The 21,323-nt window shown below is 44.4% G+C and overlaps 1 protein-coding gene and 1 long non-coding RNA gene across 6 annotated transcripts in view; one reads left to right on the forward strand and one right to left on the reverse strand.

The window, feature by feature from the left end:
- Window positions 1-1,063: 1,063 nt before the first annotated feature.
- Window positions 1,064-21,323, reverse strand: part of SLC12A8 (solute carrier family 12 member 8) — a 43,630-nt gene continuing 23,370 nt past the window's right edge. For all 5 annotated transcript variants that reach the window (XM_046943761.1, XM_003641624.6, XM_004942953.5 and 2 more), the window contains 8 exons: window positions 15,563-15,650; window positions 14,393-14,480; window positions 11,569-11,715; window positions 8,498-9,143; window positions 7,527-7,624; window positions 6,201-6,318; window positions 4,197-4,257; window positions 1,064-1,966 (listed from right to left, as the gene is read on the reverse strand). In XM_046943761.1, the coding sequence (XP_046799717.1) occupies window positions 1,801-1,966; window positions 4,197-4,257; window positions 6,201-6,318; window positions 7,527-7,624; window positions 8,498-9,143; window positions 11,569-11,715; window positions 14,393-14,480; window positions 15,563-15,650 (1,412 nt within the window). In that variant the 3' untranslated portion in view covers window positions 1,064-1,800. The remainder of the gene's footprint in view (window positions 1,967-4,196; window positions 4,258-6,200; window positions 6,319-7,526; window positions 7,625-8,497; window positions 9,144-11,568; window positions 11,716-14,392; window positions 14,481-15,562; window positions 15,651-21,323) is intronic.
- LOC121111236 lies at window positions 2,307-9,898 on the forward strand. The gene is made up of 2 exons (XR_005861307.2): window positions 2,307-4,123; window positions 9,527-9,898. It is a non-coding gene; the product is annotated as an uncharacterized LOC121111236 (long non-coding RNA).

The raw sequence follows: 21,323 nt of genomic DNA on the forward strand, positions 1-21,323 counted from the left end.
CTGCAAGCGACCACATCAAGCATGTGCCCTTCTGGCCAATGTGCACAATGAAAACACCCAAGGGAAGTCAAAGCTGACCAAGAGAGCTATGAAGAGAGGAAAGAAGTATAGGGATTTGGGTAAAGCTATAGATTGAAGGAGTTTGGTTCTCCCAGTGCAGAATCCCAATGGGACATTTAGACAGAACCAGAGTAATGGCAGCTTGCAGCGGGGAGCTGTCACTTAATGCCCATATCACAACAAAACTCGACTTTTCTTCTGCCCATTATCAACTCTCTTTGTGTGGCACTGTTTTTGAGGCAGAGGACCCTAATTCTTGAACACTTGTTGATGCTGTGGCATCACAAACACAGCATGAGCATCTAGGCAAGACTGCAAGGCAAATAAACTTATATTTATCCTTCAATGCCTTCTGTGTCCGTGCCTTCTGCAAATGGATCTGTCAAACCTACATCTAGCAACTTACAGCTGGAGGCTCAGGGAAAAAAAAAAAGGTTTTAGATCCACGTATCTCAAAAAAACAAATGTTTTCACACCCTCATTTCTTAAAAACAATTCCACAAACTCAAAGGAAGGTTGGTTATAGATGATAACAGAGCTCACATGGCTCAAAAGATAGAAGGATCTTTTCATTATTAAATTAACCGAGCTGCGACTTGTTCTGGACAGATAATGCTCAGAGCTGGGTCCCAAACCGACCTTCAGGATTCCTGAACCAAGGTTTCCCTCCACCCTTGCAGTTAATGATGTCAAAGCCAACACCCCAGGAAAGATCAGCACACCCCTTCTCGATCACTAAGAAGGAAAGTTGCTCTACTCACAGCATACAACAGCAGCAATGAAACTGTGGACTAGAAAGCCCAGACATGACATGCTCTGAGACAACAGACACAGGAACCATCCCAGCAGTGCTGGCCAAAACTGTGGTACCCAATGGGAGGAGCTGCTTGTCTCACCGAATCCCAGAACGGCTTCGGCTGGGAGGGACCTCAAAGCCCACCCAGTTCCAAAGCCCCTGCCTTTGTTATTTAGTTCTCCTCTTAATTTAGTGCTGTGAGACGTGTCCTGATGCTGACAATTTTATTGCACAGAAGGAGAAATAAATAATTTAATGGCTGAAGTGATCAGAGATTACAAGAAGGGAGAGGCAGTGATTCCCTCCCCTCCCCCCCCCTCCCCCACACTTTTACTTACGCGTATGCATCTATAAAGCTCAGTACAGGATGAGCTTTAAGCAGAATTAGCAAAATAAAGTTAAATGTATCTTGTTAAGGCACTTCTGAATCATCTCTTCTTTTAGCCAAGAGATGTGCTGTTTGGAGATAGCTGCGTTCTCAGGTTCTGGCTCTTGTTTCAGAAAGGATGTGGGAAGCCACTATGAAAAGCTTCTAAGGCATCACATCACCACTTCACAGTAGATTTCACCATGCTGCACTGCTGCATATAAAGGCACAGGTTCAGTTCCAGGCATGAATATATTTCATAATCCTCTTGCACTTGCCACTGACTCCGGCCTATCATCTAACACCTTAAAGTGCTAAGATTTTGGTCACTGAAACGCTGAGGTAGAAAACCCCTGCACAACAAGCAGGCTTCTTCTTATTTTTCCCTTTAGGATAAGATTTGAAACTTGGCCATGCTGTAGCTTGCATAAACAAAGCAAGCCTCAAGCATGTAAATAACTATTCACATCCTTTCCATACACATTCAAGTATTTCACAAGGCATGTCAGCAGTGACTGGCACTCGTCAGCCCTTTCTGAAACAACAGCTTGCTATTTTTTTTTGTCATCCTCCAACTTTACTGAAACTGATTCCCAAACTCCTCCCTGCTGATGAGGGAGGACTGGTGGTAGCGGTCCCTGGAGGCAAAGTCCTCATTCTCCTCGGTGAGCTGCCTGGTCTCCATGCCCACTGTTGCAAAGGCTGGGGTCACCACGATCTGCTCCTTCGGCGACGGCCTCCTCCTGCGGGCAGAGAAGCAGAAGCACTCTCACCACCCAGTGTCTGCCTTTAGCGGCCACGAAAACAGAATAGACCAAAAATAGCACCAACAGGGGCAGGCAGGGCACACTGAGAAGGGCTACGTCTCTCCTGGTGCCCTTCCAGCTAATCTGGAAACATTTTTCCTAGAAGGCATGAAGTGACTACACTCCCACCCCCTCCCCAGCAAATAGTCAAAAATATACATTTTCTTAGCAAATATACATTTCCTCTTTGGAACTGCTCCAAATGTTGGCTCTGCCACTTCTTACACTGTGCAGGAAAGGAAGGAGCACTAACCATCGCTAATGAAAAATACCCTTCTTATAGCTTCCGAAGCTTTCACGTACATCTCAATTACTTTTGGAACCGCGCATGCCGGAAACTCTCTTCCTCTTTGAAATAAAAAGAGGAGACTTTCCTTCAGCCTCTTGTTCTCAGAGGCTAAGTTTAAGAAACTTTTACTACACACTTGCAAGTCACAACTGCAAGCGCTGATACCAATGACTTGGCCCTCTTCCGTAGAATCGTAGAATGGCTTGGGTTGGAAGGGACCACAAAGGTCATCTCCAACCCCCTGCCATGGGCAAGGGTGTCAATCACTAAATCAGGCACTAGATCAGGTAGTCAAGGGCCCCATCCGACCTCTGAGGATTGGGAAGTACCGAGGACCCATGGTTGCTTCCATCACTCTTGCACTTAAATAGGATGACTTTTTTACATTTATTCATTGACATGCCTTGCTTGGATTTCAAGAAAACAAAGCTCAGGAGAAATGTGCAAGTGATTTCAATGCAATTTCTTGTAACATAGCTCTCTCCCAATCCCTGGCCACCTCCCTGGGAAGTCAGTCAGCCTTCCACGGTGACCATCTGACAACAGGCAAGAGACAGGGCTGAGAAGCACCAGGGGACAACCAGGAGGAAAATGTGCTCCATCATCATAGCTGCAGTGAGCTAAATTACAGGCAACAGATCCAGCTGTACACTGAGGTGGAACAGGACAGCCAAGTGCCTGGGATACAATGCAGCAGGGTCTGACTCACCGTGCAATGAGTAACTCTGACAGCACTTCCAGCACACTCCCGTGCACCCTGTTCTTGTTTTCACCTCCTCACCCCAGGCCTTGGCTCACATTACAAATGCAGCAGACATAGTGAACAACCCCTCTTTCCAGATGACACACACAAAGCATAGTGCATACCCTCAGGACACCCTCACTCCTGTTCCATGTGGTTTATCTGCCTTGGGCCCTTATCCTGCTAACAGAGAATTCTGCAGCTTCAGGAGAGGCAGCAGTAGCTGTGTGAAGGAAGCTGTTCGTGGCCAAAGAGGTCTTCTGGACAGCTGTGTCCTCATCCCACTCCTGCAGAGATCCCAATGTCTGGTAGAGACAGTGATGGGCAGTGATGCAGGAGACCCAGCTTGTCTGTTCTTGGCCGCATCATGTACCTACATCCATGGGGATCTAAGAGAGAGTCCACTGCCTTCAGCTTTGTCTCTTGAGCTGCCTCTGCCACCAAAGGCATGTGGCTATGTTATAGGAACTGTGAGCAAAGGGTTGGGAAGGAAAGCATAGGCATGTGCCAGTGTGCCTACATACCTGGACCTTCATTTACTTTAAAGAACCCACCAAATCTGCACACCTAATGCACAGCAGCTTGTACTGTACGGCCTTCACTACAGTGTTCCTCCATTGCAACAGAAAAGAAGCCAAACAGATTAAGAATCTCAAATCCCACCAAACTGTAAAGCAGCAGAGATAGTCACTACCCCCATGGGAATCCAAACACTATGGAATTAATAATTAATAGAATCAAAATGAATTAACAAAACCAGTTAATAACCAACCATGCAAAAACCCTGAGGTCTTCTGGGAAGGAAAACTCCAAGATGTTCACAGATGCAATCCCACAGAAATTCAACACGGAATGGTTCCTTCACTGAAGACCTCATTTATTGTTTTCCCCTGCAGCTATTGCTGCTTCCTCCCAAATTTCCTCTCTGAAACTTCAACCCAGCTGGAATGTGAATGCCTGTTCCATTATTACCACAGCCACTGGGCTAACCGGAGCAAACAACTCTATTTGCCATTAACTCAGAACTTTGAGTCTCCATCCAGGGAAAGATGGACTGCTTAAGGTAAGAAGGCGGTCAACGTTTACACACATTAGTGGATCAGTGCCTTGATCTCTGCCACGTGATTGGTACCAACCTGCATGAGGTGGTCAAAACAGACTTAATCCAGCTGAACAAACTGAAATTTGCTGCTGCTCCTACAGAAAAAAAGGCACAAAAAGTCAGTAGGTTGTTAATTCCCTCATAATTGCATTTTGCCATTGAATTTTTGTATAAAATCCCAAACCAGCCTTCATTACACAAAGATGCAGTGATTGTGAGAGCACTTTTGAAGTCTTCCTGCTTGCTTCAGCTCTTGAAGCAAGAAACTAACCCAAATTTCTTATGGAGAGCAGCTATCGCTTCCCAGACTGACAGCTTATTAAAATACCGGCAGAGCTGAGGCCAAAGGAAAGATACCAGGAGCAGTACCTTCCCTTCCTGAGACTGCAAAGCCCAATCCCACTGCAGGGATGGGGAGACTAAGGAGCTGTGTGGCTGGCCTAAGCCAGAGAGGCTGTGGTCTCACTGCTCCCTTCTGGCTGACCCCATGGAGAGCTGGTTTAGCTTATTACATCAACACCAAGTCTTTTGGATTTCTTTGTACAGTTAATTTCCTTCACCAGCTCATTGCAAGGGCAGATGAGTGCTGGAGCTGGCAGCAAAAGCAGTCCCAGAAGTTTGTGGTGAGGGATAGGGAGGAGAACAGAGACCCAGCAGAGTCTGCTGGATTTGGCTTAGGCTGCTGGAGGCCAAGAGAGAAGAGGAAGGATGTGTTGAAATCTTGGAGCATTCTTGTGGCAGAGCTACCACTCCCAATGCCTTCATCTAGTCCCTAATCCAGAGCATCGCTCAGCCAGCATCTCACAGCCTCTCTACACGGAGGGGTCATTCTGTCTTTGGAGAACAAACTCATGAAGCAGTTGAAGTAGCGTGGCCACAAGATAACTTTCACTCACAGCCAAATAAAAATTAGGCTGAAATCTGTTTATTCCTGACTTCTTCTTTGCCGTCTAGTTTCATGCCCCCTGCCAAGGGCAGGGACACCTTACTCTAGAGCAGGTTGCATAAAACCATCTCATTTCTTCTCCGCTCTTCCATACAGATAAATAGAAATCAGTTGTAGAGTAAAGATTAGTGAGTGATATATTGATGGTTACTGAATGATAACTAATTTTTGGCTTCTCCCAGCGTGGGTTTCTGAAATCTGGTATCTACTTACAACGACCTTTCATCTAGATAAATACAGGTGGCTATTTCTGGATTGTTTAAATAACACACGAGCTCAGGTTCTTCTGTCTTCTCTTACCTAGGTTTTTATAGGTGCCAAACAAAAAATAGCACATCCATACAATTTGCACCCACGTTCACTCATACAAATGTATTTATGCACCTACATGTATATGTATGTGAGCAGGCACATGCTGTGCATGCATCACTCTCTCCCTTCAGAGAGGCAGACCAATGCAAATTTCTCCTGCCCCCGTGCCAAGGAGGTATAGACTCTCCTGAGCCGCTTTCTCAGTGTGCTGTACTGTTCAATTTTGAACTTGTTTAAGCCTATCACATGCACAAACCTTTTTAAAAGCCTTTTGCCTAAGAATATTTTCCCAGATTACGTTCCCGACATATTCAACCTGTTGAGATCTGGAATCAAAAGGCTCTCTTGTTTTGCAGTTATGAATGCTGAGATTTAATGAGATACTTGTCATAATTCCCATTTTCATTAAAGTTTTCTCAGGTGGGTTTAGATCGATTAATTAAGTTTATTAAAAAGTATTTACAACAGATTTTTTCTCATTGCCATAATATGTTTGCAATCTGCAATCCTTAACTCTTAGTGTCTGATTTGGCCATTTATAGTACAAAAAGTAACACAACTAGCACAATGTTCAAACTACCAAACTAGTGTTAGCTACAGTTAGAATCAAATATTAAAGAGCTAGATATAAAATGTATTGAAACTAACAAAGAAACAAAATCTCATCCTTCCTTGTGCCAACTGCGTAATAAACATAAGTCTCTCAATTCATAATTGAGTGAAATTAAAGCTTAATGAATTTTTAAGCAGATTTAATAATACAAAGAACACATAACTCACCCAGGGGGAGTCCTGGACTCACTTGGCCGATGTAGAAATACAGAACCACCGCTGCCCCCAGGCTGACAAGAGTGTAGATCCACTGAATGACAAACATTATGACAAGGGACACAATTGCCTATTGAAAAGACAAGGCTTGGGGTCACTCCAAGTGAGACAGTGTACTGCTGTCAATGTGACAGCATTACCCTGCTGAGCATTTCTTTTTAGGTGTCTGCTCAGAGATGGGGACATAACCAACACTGCCTGAGATCACCCCTGGAGGTGCTCAAGGCCAGGTTTGATGGGGCAATAACATGGGTGGATGGACACTCCGGGTGCAACAGGCCCTCTAGGGAACCACATCATCTCGTACCTCCGAAACACTCCATGATGAGCAGTTTCTGGCCACATATCCAGTATTATTATTATTATTACTGCTCAAAATGATGACAAGCACTTAGAAGCTCCATTAAATACTGAGCCCAGAGAGTGCATCGGCGTACAACCTCCCAGATATATCACCACTGGAGAGCAGCCTCCAGCATCCATTCCACCAACCCACCTGCAGGACCTTTCTCCAGTAGTTGGCTACTGGACGCCCAAGCAGCACATTTGGAAAGTGGGTGTCAAACAATCTAAATTAGAAGGGGTTTGTGTGCTGTTCAAAGGTGTTATATTTTACACACAGCTACGAAATCCCCATCCATGCAGCAAAGCCATATGGTTCATTCATTATGCATATCTGACCCTTCTCCTGTCATCTGTCCATTAATCCACCTTCCCAAGATGAATTTAAATGTCCTCAGTGGCTTCAGGCAGAAGCTATCTAGAAGTTATTTATTCTTGAAAGTAAGATGCTGGGGGAACGCTCTGTTTTTCTCCCTCAAAATGTGGCATTTCACAGTCAGGCTGCTCCGATTAGGAGTTCAGCAGTAATGAAATCCTACCCTAAGGTGGCATCAACTGTTTCATAAATAAAAATAACACAGCTCTGACGCTGATGTCTCACTCCATCCCTCAGCAGGCTGGGACAAAGTGAAAAGAGGGATCCGATGTTTTTTTCCCATCAGCCCCACATCTCTAACTCTAGAGAAGTCCTAAGATACCAGGTTTTGAATTTGGATCTTCTGTGTTTGTTTTTGCTCTTTTAAATAATGTCATCTGTCTTTCTCTTAATTTGAACTAGGGGGTGCATATTCCTGTAAGTGTTTAGTTCAGATCAGCAGGGATACTAGATACACAAAAGCCATTTAAAATACTGTAGTGTATTCACACTGCATTAAGGGATGAACTTCCTTCCATATTTTACAAACACAAATCAATGCTCAAAACAAAATTACTTACACCAGCAAAGGAAACCCAGTAGTTGCAGAATTTGGAGTAGAAAGATTTTTGAATTTGCTGAATTTCCAGCTCTGGATTTTGCTGCCTTGTAGATGATTCTAGAAGATAAGAAGAAAGAAAGATAGATGTTACAACGAAGCTGGTGCATCAGTCTTTCTCTACTTTACATTACCAGGTTGCAGGAACCAAAACAGAAATTCTATCTGACAGCTGGGCATGGCAGAGTTTAGCCATAATTTCTAAAATGAAAGCAAAAAACAAAACAAAACAAAAAACAAAAAAACCAAGCAGGAAGGGGAAAAAAAAAAAAAGGAAAAAAAAAAGGAGTTTACAGCTCTGGTATCGAGTCCACTTTAAGTTCACACATACGTAATCGTATGTGATGGAAAGCAAGGCACAGTTTCCATATTTGTAAAAGAGAGATATAACATTTAACTGACTAACATTGATAGAAGACTACTGATCTGAGACAAGAGCCTCCACTGTAAACAGTATCAAATACCCATAGTGCCAACGAAATGAATTCAGATTCTTAGCTGTGGATGACGAATTACAGCCTCCTCCTGCAGCATGGGGATCATTTCATTTTGATAGCAAGAGCTTTACGCTTGGAAAGCTCCATCCCTCCTACCCTCCTACCCAGCATCATGGCAAAATAAGCCCCAGGATAATACTCAAAACCTTTTTAATGCACAGCATTAAGAGCACATTTGTAGAATAACGAGCATGCAGTAAACAATCCTACACCAAATACAGTCCTGCCTGCTTTCCTGTGATTAATCTTCCATAGGAAATTACATTGGAACTTCTCCTGTGATTCATTACGATGAACTCTATCCTCACCTGTAATAAAAGATATTATTGCTATGAATCACCCAATGACAGTCCCATATAAAGCTAGTTTCTCGCCTGCCTCCAGGAGGACCGAGGCCGTAAATCATTCCCTGTGAGTCCTCTCCTGCAGCCCTCACCTTCAATCCCACGGCCCAGGACCTCTGGTGCCTTGCTGTAGAGCTGCTCCCCATGCTCAGGTGGCCCCTGGTGATCCACAGCAGGTGGTGACCAGCACGGTCCCACCTCACACTGCTGGCTTTTGGGTGGGGGCTCTGTGGTCTCATCCCAGCCATGGCGAGCTGGAGGAGCATCGTGATCAAGATCCAGCAGAAAGCTGTCTTGTAACATTTGCTTGGCTGGTTTCTTTGCTTTTTTCTGTTTGACTTTTTGCATTAGATTCTCAGCTCCTTCCTTTTTGCCAGCACCTGGTTCATTATGAAATGGTTTAAAAAGCTGGTCCATATCTTTTCTGAATTCCAGCAGGGTGCCGTTCGATGTGCTTTGAATTACTCCATCTGATGCATGGCTGGAGGGCCTGTTGAAAATCAAGGGCTGGGAAGAGTGAGGAGGCTTAGTGTTTTCCACCAGTATCTTGCCAGGTCTTTGCTGAACATCGTAGCTCAAGGAGATCGAGAAATAGGAGTAGTCTACAGCAATATACGTCAACATGAAGTTGATGGTGACTATCGGAGCAAGAACGTTCACTTGCCCAATGAAGACGAAAGCCATGGTGATGAGACTTGTTAAGCAAATTGCAGCCACTGGAGTCTTGTTGGGTCCTTTCTATCGCATCAATAAAAGAAAATTATTTAAATTAATACTTGTGAGGATCCCCCTGGCCCAGCTGCAACACGTGAATATCCCAGCAGTCTGCAGGTTAGTCATGAAATGCACCCCCATGTGTGCACAGCAGAGGCTCACTGGCTTAATAAATTAAAGAACAGACTGGAAGCCAAGAACTGCTGACTTCCCACCTCACCTCTGATTTTTATTCAATCTTTGTCTTTGGAAAATTCATCCAGTCTCACTCTATATCTCCATGGTAAAATATTAAAGCAGCAATAAACCTTCAGAAAGATTTGTGGGGCCTATGGGAAGCCCCGGCTGTGTTCTGGCAATAAAACATGTTAATTACAGTTAACTGTTCATTTCTAATTTCTCTACAGGGTCCTACATTGCTGTCTGCTCAAAAGGCTTCTCACAAATTTTAATCTGAGGTCTAGTTTGCCCTTCCTCGATCATTGCTACAGAGCCAGCCTACGTGATGCTAAGTGCCCGTCAGAGCTCCTGTGAAGGCCCTTCTGAGATGTGGTTTGTCCCCAGATGGGCTACTGGTGGAAAAACAAGCACCATTTCTAAAAGTCTTGCAGTTTGGGAGTTTTTCCAGCAGCTCACAGCTGAGAGGAGGCATCTCTGAGATGGGCTGAAAGGTGCTCTTCCAGCTCCCTTACGCCAACATGAGACGGGGGAACGTTTTCCATCCTACATTTTCATTTACTGCATGTTCTTCTCTAATAAACACATAGCTCAAATGGAAACTATTTCTATTTTCTCCACACTTACTTATTAATAGAAAAGGGGACCTTACGCCTTTTCACAATGAAATGAGAAATATGTCTCCAGGACAAATGAACTCGGTTCTCAGAAAGCATCTTAGGTATTAGAAAGACTTACTGAGATAGGGAACAGATGGTACGATCTCAGGATGCCTCTGGCTTAGGTTTAACGCTACAGAAAACAATGGTGTCCTTCACATTAACCAGGGTTATGTTGCTTACAACACTTTCCTAAACCATGGAAAAGAAGAACTGATGTGGAACAGATTGTTAACGGCAAACTACACTTATTAACTCTCCATGAACCAAATCTAGACAATTTTCAAGGTAGCAGAGAGAAGGAAGGGGAAGATGATCCACCTTTAATTCCTCACCCCTCTCTGAGCACTTCACATTGGGGCACTCTGCCCAGCGTTCAGAGCAGAAAACACTACAAAAAGACAGAAAACTGCTGGAGAAGAGAGGGAATCAACTTTGCAGTCCTTGGGCTAAATGACTGACAGTTTGGCAAGCACTGCCACGTGGAGAACAATCTGTTCTGGGATTGCCTGACAACTGTCCTCACTAGCTGGAAGGTCTTGCTGTTGTTACCATTCCTGTTCCTCCCGTCGTTATTTCTATTATTCTTATTTCTGTTATTATGACTTTATTTTTCAAGAATTACACTGAGAAATATAAAATACAGGAAACCATTATACTTCTAAAACGAAGATATTTTAAAACACTCTTAAATTTCAACATTGTGCAATATTTGTTCTGCATTTATAAGCTGCTCTGAAGAAGCAAAACCACCTTAAGGTTCTCCCAGCTGCTCACTGCAGTTAGGTGCTGTAGGTTATTTAGAGCAAAGGAATTTTTTTTCCCCTGTTTAGAAGAAGGAAAATCCATATGAAGTACTTTGATCTACATGCATAGCCCATGACTACACAATCCTTATTGGCTGTTGCTTTGACTGTTCTCAGTGAAACAACTCATGTGAATGAGGATTACTTACCAGGACAAGGAAAAAGCCTCTTGCCAAATTCAAAGCAAGGCTTTGTTTAAAAGCAGCCCTTTAAATTAACCTTTCAAATCTATTCTCTCTATTATCTTTACAGAGTCCAAAAGGCACCTCATCCTTTTCTCCAGAGCGCAGAAACAGAATCCACTGCACTGCAACTAGTACTCAGCTATCATGTCACCAAAGAAGATAGGAAGATCTCAAGGAAAAAGAGCAGGAAAGAAGAAAAATAAAAGAAAAAGATAAAGAGGAAGTTACCATCCATTCAACTAGGATGCTCGGATAAAGCTTTAGACCTCTGCCCTGAAAGGGAGGGCAGAGAAGAGTGAAATGCCTCAGTCACAATTACGATCAGCATGGGTTTAGATAAGGTGCTTGCAAAAAAAAAAAAAACCCAAAACACCAGCAAATCACACTCAAAGTTGTATCTCAAGCAGTTGTCTTCCTGGAGATGTGTCAAAAGAAGTGGGACCAAGGGAGGAGGTCACACAGCCCAGGACAGGCTGTCCATGTGCTCAGAAAGAACAGACGGCCGTAGGGCAGGGGCACGGCTGAGACAAGGAGCACAGAGCCCATCCCAGAATTTCTCCTTCTATCACCAGCTCCCCTTCGGGTTAGGTTTTGCAGTAACTTCACAGGAAGGGTCACTAACCCCACGTCCAAGGAAGGTGAGCATGGGGACCACGTTCTCCTGGGCGATGCACTGCAGGATTCGGGGCGCTCCGTAGAGCCCTCCCATGCAGGAAGCCAGGGACGAGATGTACAGCCCTAGCAGAAACAAGAAACCCACCAAAGATACCTGGAGGAAGCAGAGAGAAGGCAAAGTCAATTACTCTGTTTTTCAAAGACCCATGAGTGATTTTAAACGTGCATTTTTAGAGATCCCCTATATTTTATAACATTGCAGAATGAACTGAGCGGAAAAGGCAGCAATTTAACTGGTCTGTGGTATAAAGTGCAAGTAATTAATATGGGAAAATTACTCCATAAAAGTAATGTAATACTGAACATCCTGTATCAACAGAACCATTTGACAAACTCATATCCAAGAAACTCTTTGTCACTTGGAGCAATTGCAGCAAAGCAGCAGCTATTAGATTCCACTTAAGTAACTGGAAGTGAGTTTATTTCAGGAGAGATCACTTATATACAGAGCACACCATACAGGAAAAGCTACCCAGGCTTCCAACCATCCAAAACAGGAAGACAAACCCCTGTGTCCCAGAGGGGAAAACCAATCCTGAAAGAAAATCCGCAGTAAAACCAAATCAAACTTGCCACTTAAGCAAATGGCATCCCAAAAAACATGCTCCAAAGGATATAATACAATGACCTTTTTTTCCTGTCTACAGTGAGCAAAGAATTTCCTCCGCTATGCACAAAACTTCAAAACCTTTAAAGCCACAGTGCTGCTTACTACAGGTGGTTTTAGTGCCCATTGCTAGCCAACACCCCCTTGAGCTGGCAGCCCAGCTGGGCAGCACTGTGTGTAGGCAGCAAGCGGTGGGCCGGGCACAGCCCCCAGCCCCCAAACGCTGAGCCAAAGCCAACTGAAGCCCAACCTTTCTCAAGCAAAGAGACATCCTCGCAAACCCTATAGTTATGGGCAACTTCTACAGGCTGAAACACAAGTTGTCTATTCAGAGATTTAAGGGTTGTTTTCTCGGCTTGCTAATAACAGGGTTTTAGCACAGTTTTCCATGGGAATACTTGTTTTCACTGTGTTTGCCAGATGTCTTTCAGAACCGTACCAATCTCCTACCACTCAAACAACAGCGTTGCTTCTCTCTACACAAATCCACTTGCCTTGGCAATTTTATCTTGTGGGACAGAAGAAACCTGAGGGGACGATTAGCAGCTATCATCTTCCATCAGACAAATGGGCAGATCCTGGGTGCAGGAGTCTGACAAGCAGAAATCCCCCCCACCCCAAGAACCGGTCTGGTTTGGGAAACACTTGACAGAAACAATCAGTTGCGCCAGACATCGTATATTACTTCAGCTGCCAAAAAAGCTTGCATTTAAATGCACTACTTGACATTCAAATCAGGGTTAGAGGGGAAGAGTCCCTTTCACTGAGGCTGATGAAAGGTTTTGCTGTTGGTTTTAAGCGCGGAGAGTACAAATACTTTGTAAGAAATTGGCACTTCTGGCTCATTAAGAAGGGAAATTACTGCATCTCATTCCTGTGTCTGCAAAGCCAATCAAGCACCACAGGGCACGAAAGCAGCCACGTGCTCACCTGAGCCTGGCAGAAATGGGGAGCTGGCACCACGGTCAGCGCGCAACCATCGCGTTCTCCCTCCAAAGTCATTCCAATACACAGGTTTGCTTGTAGCCACTCAGAGAAGCCATATGAGTGTTTGGATTGTTCCACTAAAGGGAGTTTGCTTTTTTTGGAGGAGGGGGAGTCTGTTTCTTTTTTTTATATATATATTTAACAGTGTTAAACATCTTCAGATTCACCTCCTGGGAGATTTCACAGCTTTTCCCCACGGAGGGTTTTGAAGTTAAAACACACATTCAGAAATCTCTCTCTCTTCAGCTGGTTCAGTTACAGGTACTGTTTCATTACCACGCTTTCCATCCGCTACATCTGTCACATTCACTTAACAAAGGCACTGTGTTAAAGGTAAACTCATTCTTTTTTTTCCCCTGAAGCAGATGATGTTTCACCTTAGCAGGAAGTCACAGGAGTCCCACCATTAATTTGCAGCTTACTTTGGGGACTGGGGGGTACTTAGGGCTACAGTTACACACTTGGAGAGAAAACAAAGCCAGGGTCTCAAACTGACGGTTTAAAGTGTTATAAATTAAACTGAGAGATAATATCTCAAAATAATCACAAAACGGTGTCACATACTGTAAACCCACGATTTGGTATAACGGTGAATAATAGGAAATTAGCTCTTCCATATCCCATCTACAGTAAGACAGAGAGGCACACCAACATCACTGCTCTCTTTTCAATGGCCTGCAATGCCTGGGTTCATTGCATGTAACCCTACAAAACCCTTCACTCACATACACCGATGTGGAACGTCTCGAGTTCTCTAATCCAACTGCTCACACTCCAATTACAGTCTGTGTGATATGAGAACCCAAGCCTCCTTTGACTTAGTACAGATAAGCAGTGGAGTTCTTCAAACATTTCAATTTGGCCCGAGCTTCCACCAATGAGAAAGGATACATTCAATAAAAGACAGCATTTATCACTGGACCATATTAGCATATTGTAGCTATTTGCTGAGTGATTATGCCAAGATTCAGCATTATTGGATATGCTGGTGAATGTGAAGCTATTCAAATCAATTGTACACTGGGATGTGCACAGGGAAGATCCCTTGAATATCAGTGAGAGATGTGCACCCAAATCTCTTAGGAGTTTGGAAAAGCTCAAGCATACAATGACAGAGAAGCCCCCCAAACTAAAAGCCCCATCATATAACACCTTTTTATACAGAAAATCAAGTTACCTTCTCTGCTATCATGAAGTCATAGCGGAGAGACTGACGGGTGCAAATGGCTCCTAGCAAAAAGACGAAGACCATGTAGAGAAACCACCTGCAAACAACAAAACCAAACCATTTTCTCCAGCCAGACAAGACCAGTGAGAACACTGCCCACCAGCAGAAGCAGAAGGCCAAGTGCCTGTAAGCTGGGTTTTCAATCATTCTGTACTGGCTGGCTCTGCATGGCAGGATGTCACCACCATGCTCATCATGTGCCCATCACAGCATAGCAGGGACAGTACATCACAGCCATGATGTGACAGTACACTTTCCCTGAGGTAAGGAACCTGCACGTCCTTGATGTGCACGCAGGGGAATAATCCAGCTGTGTTGTATGCATGTCCCCTCATTCAGGGGACAATGCCAGGTTTACCACCTCTATCACGATCCTCCTTGGATATCTCTGGCTGTTCCATTGGAGGGATAAGCCAGGTTGCCTGCAAAGTCCAGGCAGCAGAGGTGTGAATTCCCTGCTTTAAAACAAAACGAGCACCAGCTGCAGTAGGAATTCAACTATGTCCAGAAGGTCCCTCCTTTCTGCCTCAAGCTGAGTATGCAATTAAACATAATATTTTCAGAAGTAGCTTAATTGGCAGTGAAAGCAAGAAAGGACGTACTGAAGTACTTTTTAATACATAACATTGCATTGCTTCTGGAAAGCAGCATTTCTCAGGGGGAGAGCTCTGCTCCCCCAGCCTTGCAGTCACACAGGTCATTTCACCTCTCTTGGCCTCATTTTCCCCAGTAAGAACAATTACATTTTCTTTTTTTTCCAACGACAGTGCTTTGAAATCAGCGGCAATAAGTGACAAAACCACGTTCCACAGGCCTTCAAGAACTCTGCATGCTGCTTGGGGACAGCCAGGCTGCAGGGACATAGCCACACTAGCACCAACACACATCCCATCCAGCAGAGAAAGCCGAAGAGTGAGGAAGGACTGACTGTATCCACGTGAACGGATCTCCTCTCCAACCCACCCAGAGTAGGTGGTGGTAGTGGATGAGAATTTGAATGAAAGCCAGACGTTAATTTTCCAGATGGCTGAGTAATAAAAGGTTGATGGGAATACGAAATGGATTGGTCACATCCAGGGCAGGCTCCAAATAGTAAATTTTCCCCAGCCTATTACTTACGAGGTGCCAATAGCAGCCAGAGACCCCAGGGGGATGTTGGTAGCAGGCTTCTGGAGATCTCCACTCATATTGAACCCAGCCATCACACCTATATTTTGTAGACATAAATACAATTTAGAGTTCATCCAAGTTATAGCATCCATGACATATATTCCAATATGTAACATAATTTAATCAGTCACTTAATCGATTACTTCAGAACAGTAACTAGTTCATTTCACTGCAGTGCCACGTGTAGGGTTACTGCCTCCCATTGACTGCTTGGTAAGTAACTGCTCCTGCCTGAAGGAAACGAGCTACTGCCAATGTACCTACAAAGAACTCTTTGTCCATTTTGAACAATGCTGGGGAGGGGGGGGGGGATTCAGGGTGAAGAAGCAGAAATCCAAACAAAACCCATCTTATCTTAATGCAAACATGACAGAAAACAGTGTCATCAGATTGTTGGAAAGAAAAATGCCACCGTTCATCACAAGCTTGCATTCAGCAGGTTGTCCTGTCCCACCAGCCCCAGTCAGTTAGGGCAGATCAATTGCAGGTGTCTGCATTCACAAAGGACAACCACTAATGCAGCTTTTAATGTCTGTGTTCAATGACTACCCCATGCATTTAGCAGAGAGAATAGGGATATGCACGTAGGTGGCAGTTTCCAGCCTTGAGCTCTTCTCTGCAAGCATCGCTCAAGGCTCTGGGCTGGCATTATCTCTGCCATGCAGATAAGGAAATGGAAGCATTGAGCAGGTAAGTGATAGCCCCAGCATCACAGAAAACACCCGGCAGAACTAACAATAAGCACTGGAACATCGTTTTAGGCCAGAGTGCAGGGTATTGCACAGCCAGGGACAGTCCTCAGCTTAACAAATCACCATCTAAAGATGCAAGAAGGGGAAACAAAGGATCGAAGGATTGAAAATTCTGTCTTAGGGCTGGGAACCCCAGCCTGAAAAGGATTAAGAGACTTTACTCACATCTGAAGAGAGAGTTATGCCAGACTTGGCAAAAAAAGCACATCTTTTCTCATTAAATTATCCCCAAATTTCTCCCAGAATATTTCAGATATCTTCTATAAGTACATAAAATGCCTGATTTAGAATTCCAATGAGAATTCAGACAATCTGAAGGCAGGACAAGAGCCTCCCTAAGACACTCATTCCTGCCCATCTCCGTCCCACCTTGGCAGGATTTTCTCAGCAAAGGACAGTCAATTTTGCAACAAATCCTGCAGCACAGCAGATAAATCCCAGCTCAGCCGGATGGATGTCTTCTCTAAAGGCCTTGCAGGGCTACATATGGATGGCCACCAGGGAGCCATGGCTGTTGCTAATCAAGGATCAGCCTGCTCTGTCCCAGGCTTTCCTGCACATTTTCATTGCTCCGTGTCCCCATCTGCTAAATGGGAATTGTAACACTTCCTCTCAGCACGCTAATGAGCACAAGGCACTCACATGTTGCCAAACACATCAGCTAAGCATCCAGCACTTCATTTGTTTTCTTTTTCTCCCCCTTGATCATCTTAGGCCCACCCGGCAGCCATCTCTTTCTGTCATCCTCTCCACCAGAACCTGGGTGCCCTGGCACTTTGCTTCCAGAGGAGCTGTCTTCCAGATTCAGATCAGATTCAAATCCTCGAGACTTATTGAAAACTTAAAAAAAATCAAACTGAGTTGCTCATTTTCTCCTGGAAGACTACTCTGCGGATGTAGTTCCGAGTAGCACTGGTAAAAGCCCATCAGTTGGTGTACTTTTCTCCAGATGAAGTTTCCAAGTGCTGTTCAAGCACTGCTCCTTTTTCAAGAGTTCTACAGTAGGCTCAGCTGGAGGTCAGAAAAGTTAGGAAGGTAGAAGTCCACGGAAACAGTCAAAAACATCATACTACATCCAAGAGCATCCACGAGGCACTCTTCAGTGACATGCTATTCTGCATTTCAGTGGGAAAGCAGAAAATGCAGAATACCCTGCATTTTTCTTCCAAAGGGAGGAAGCTGTTGTCAGAAGGACAGCTGCTAATCCAATGCGCCTCTTGGCCAAGTTTCCCAAACACTTGGCATCACTTCTGTATCTTCCAGCTCGAGCTTGACTCACCTCCTCCTCATCCAAGCTCTTACCTCAGCAAAGCACTGGGGAAACACCAAAATGGTGCTTTCTGGACCAAATATGAAAAAAGTTGAAGTGGTAAAGTCAGCCCAAGATGACCTGCCAGAGCCTATATACACCGGGTCTTGAGATCAGTGATTGACCTTGTGGCTAGGGGTTCAACCCAGACCAGTGCAGGACCTCCAAGGTCACCAGAGTGTCTCGGCCTCCCCTGACAAAGGCCAAGGTCACCACTACAAGATCCAACACAGCATTGATCTGAATGGATGAGAATATCTGTCTCCTCTGTGCTGACTACTCCCAGACCTCACGGGATGGGAATCTTCTTGTACAGAAGTACAGACAATGTCAAAGTCATCTCTCTACCACCAGCCAACAAGTAATTATCCAGATAGGGTGCCAGCTGCCAAAGAGGGGAACTGAGAAGATCTTGTGCGAGCAGCAAACTGACCACCCCACTTTTCAGTGAAAGGGCAACCCGATTCTTTTCTAACAAATTAAAATAAAAGAAATTGAACAAACTCCACTATCAATAGCTTTGGTCACCCCCTGCCAAAGAGCGAGCTGGGCTGGTTTGCAAGACTCTAGCTACTAAAGAGAAGAAAAATATGTGCACTTGCACATAAAATCCAACCAAGTAGAGAAGTCGGGACGTTTCATCCTCCAGACAGATCTATTCCATAAGGAAATGGCCAATCCCTTCTGAAACCGAGCAATCCTATCTGCAGATTGTCCACAGAGAAAATTATCCACCTCTCTGTTTCAACGAGATAGCAGGCTGGATTTTCCACACTAGCTATTATCTCGGAGAGCTGCAGATAATGACAAAGCTTCTGGACAAAGAAGCATGAAAACACAGTCAGCTCAGCCAGGAAATTATGGCTGAGACAGTCTGTACATTGCTGCTATTCCCAGCGTAATCCTGACCTGGGAATCATCCAGGCAGCGGATACGTGCATGAAGAGACCACCTACACTGCACATTAGACATAAGCATCAGCTCCACCAGCTCTGGCTTACAGCTCTACCAGCTATGGTTTAGAACTGTAGATATGACTGCCTGTAAATTGCCATTGTATTGCATTTTCCAGAAAAATTACTATAAAATGTGAAAGTTTGTGGCGTTCAGTTTGTTGGGTTTTTTCTTTTTTTTTTTTTTTTTTTTTCCTTCAACCAAGAGATGAAGAATGGAAAATCTGAGATTGGAATTGCAGCTGATTGTTTAAAAGGGCCAAATTCTCCACTGATGTAAGCTGGCATCTCTCCACAGACTGCAGTGGAGTTGTGCCAGTTTACATCATCTGATAACTTAGCCCAAAACTTCTAAACCTATTTGCTGTCATTTTGCAAGTGCCAAATATGGTTTATTTCAGAACTGGTGTCAGCACAATGACATTTTCCAGTAATGTTGCTCAAACATCATCTTACTTTCTCGTATCACATGATAACACACTTCTTTCATTAAGCAGAAAGCCTTTGGAATCTGGTAGAAAAGAAAATCATTCTCTGCACAGCACAAATGCTTAACTTCATCTTGAAGCTGCACTGGCAGTTGTGTGGCTGCTGAACAATTGCGTGCGTTGCTGTGGGCAGGCAGCTGCTGAGCCTCCTTCCTCAGGCACATCCCTGCTTAGATGGGGAGCTGAGGTGATGGCTTCAAGTTATGCCAGGGGAGGTTCGGGTTGGATATTAGGAAATATTTCTTCTCTGAAATAGCGGTGATGCAGTGGCACAGCCTGCCCATGGAGGTGGTGGAGTCACCATCCCTGGAGGTGTTCAATAACAGCGTGGACGTGACACTGAGGATCACGGCCTAGAGACATCACAGGCATGGCATGATGGTTGGACTGGATGATCTTAGAGGTCTTACCAACGTTCACAATTCTATGGTTCTAAAAGTGGTTGCCTCTGACTTAAAACAGAAAATGAGTTGTCTTCTTCAACAGCTTCCAGAGCTATTTCTGATGGAAACAAACAACTACAAAGCACTTTTCTCTGTGTCCTACAGACCAGACTTAAACCAGCTGAATTCAGATAACAATTGCAAAGGGAGAATAAAGAGTTCATCCTGAGAATATCAAAATAGTTTCACTTCAAAAAGGAACACTTCCATCTCAGAAGGGCCCAAACATCTTGTTTCACAATTTCCTAAACACTTTTTAAAAAACCTTTGTTACTAGAACAGCATCTTAGATTGCAAATCAACATATGCTAAAAATTAAAAAGAGTAAACAAAATATTCAATATTAAAAGCTAAACCAAATACCATTTTGGGTCAAATTAGTTTTTCAAAGTGGCTCAGAGCAGCCCCCCACACTGAACAGCAAATTGCTTGGCTGAAACTTTCCTTGAATTGAAAAGCTTAATGCACGGGGTTGTGCTGCCAATGCTTTGTCCACATCACCAAGGGGGTCCCAGCAGAAGCAGGAACTGCTTTGGGATGGTGCAGGGAATGGTTCAGGAGGACAAAGCAGAGGTGCAGCTGGGGGTGACGTTCATGCATCCTTGCCACTCCTTTCCTTTCTGCCCTGCAGGAGAGGCCTAGCAACTGTGTGGCATCTCTCCAGTCTGCTATTAATCCTGCTGCCAAAACTATCCCTGCAATATCACCTGGAAGCCTGCAGGCTGCCTGTGCTGTTGGGCCTGCTGCCAGGCAGGGAGGAGCACCCTCCTGTCCTCCTGCCCGCAATGCAGTGGGCAGCCGCTTTCTGCAGAATATAGGGCACCAGGAAAGCTGGCATCCCCTCTGCAGTACTGAGCCTCCGTGGTGGGTGAGGATTCAGGCTAAGACATTGCACCAGCTCTTGGAGATGGGAGCTCTGATGTTGCATGGGGCTCTCAGCTGTGATTTGGAACAGAAAAGTCTTGACTCCCATCTCTTGCCTTCTTAATCTTTTTTAATCAGATCACAAGTTCTCCCATGAAGCATTATGTTTTCTTTCACGAGGCTCCTAAGCACTGCAGTGCTATAAACAGCAATAACAGGAACAATGGTGGTGTTATATGGTACCACTGGCACCGCTGCTCCAAAGCAACAATTTAAATCCTGTAAATAACCAAGCAATTAAAAAGAACACATGAAAAAGCTCTGCAGTAGACCAAGTAATTATACATCAGCCCAAACCGTGTTTTCGGAGAATATTTAACATTACTACTGGTGTTACAACTGCTAACTAATAATGCAACTTGCTGCCAGGACTTTAAATAAACTATATCTATTAGGTTTGGCCTTCATCCTAGCAGACAGGTATTAGCAGTGATGAAGAACCATTCAGTATGGTTAATCATGGCAATTTTCTGCACAGCTTTGTCATAACTGTTCCTTCTTCTGTGATCAGGGAGCTGGAAAATCCTGCCTTCCTGCATCAGAGGCCAGGCTCTGAAGAAGGACTCCGTCTGTGGCTGGGGTGAGACCAAAGCAATAAGGAAGAGGGCAGCAGTCAACTGCTCCATGGTGCCAACAGTTTGGGCAGGTAACTTTTCCAGGAGGAAGCCTACCTGGAGGCAACAGCCAACCTGGTAAGCTGGGAGAGAGGATTTCAAAGGAAAAACTGGGATCCTGCTCTAGGTATACCTGACAAAGTGATTCTGCTAGATCATTTCTCCAGCTCATCTGCTTCACAAAACCTTTCAGTTTCTCTCCCTGTACCACAGCAATTCCACTAACA

Source organism: Gallus gallus, chromosome 7 (genome assembly GCF_016699485.2).
Source record: "Gallus gallus isolate bGalGal1 chromosome 7, bGalGal1.mat.broiler.GRCg7b, whole genome shotgun sequence".
Taxonomy (NCBI): domain Eukaryota; kingdom Metazoa; phylum Chordata; class Aves; order Galliformes; family Phasianidae; genus Gallus; species Gallus gallus.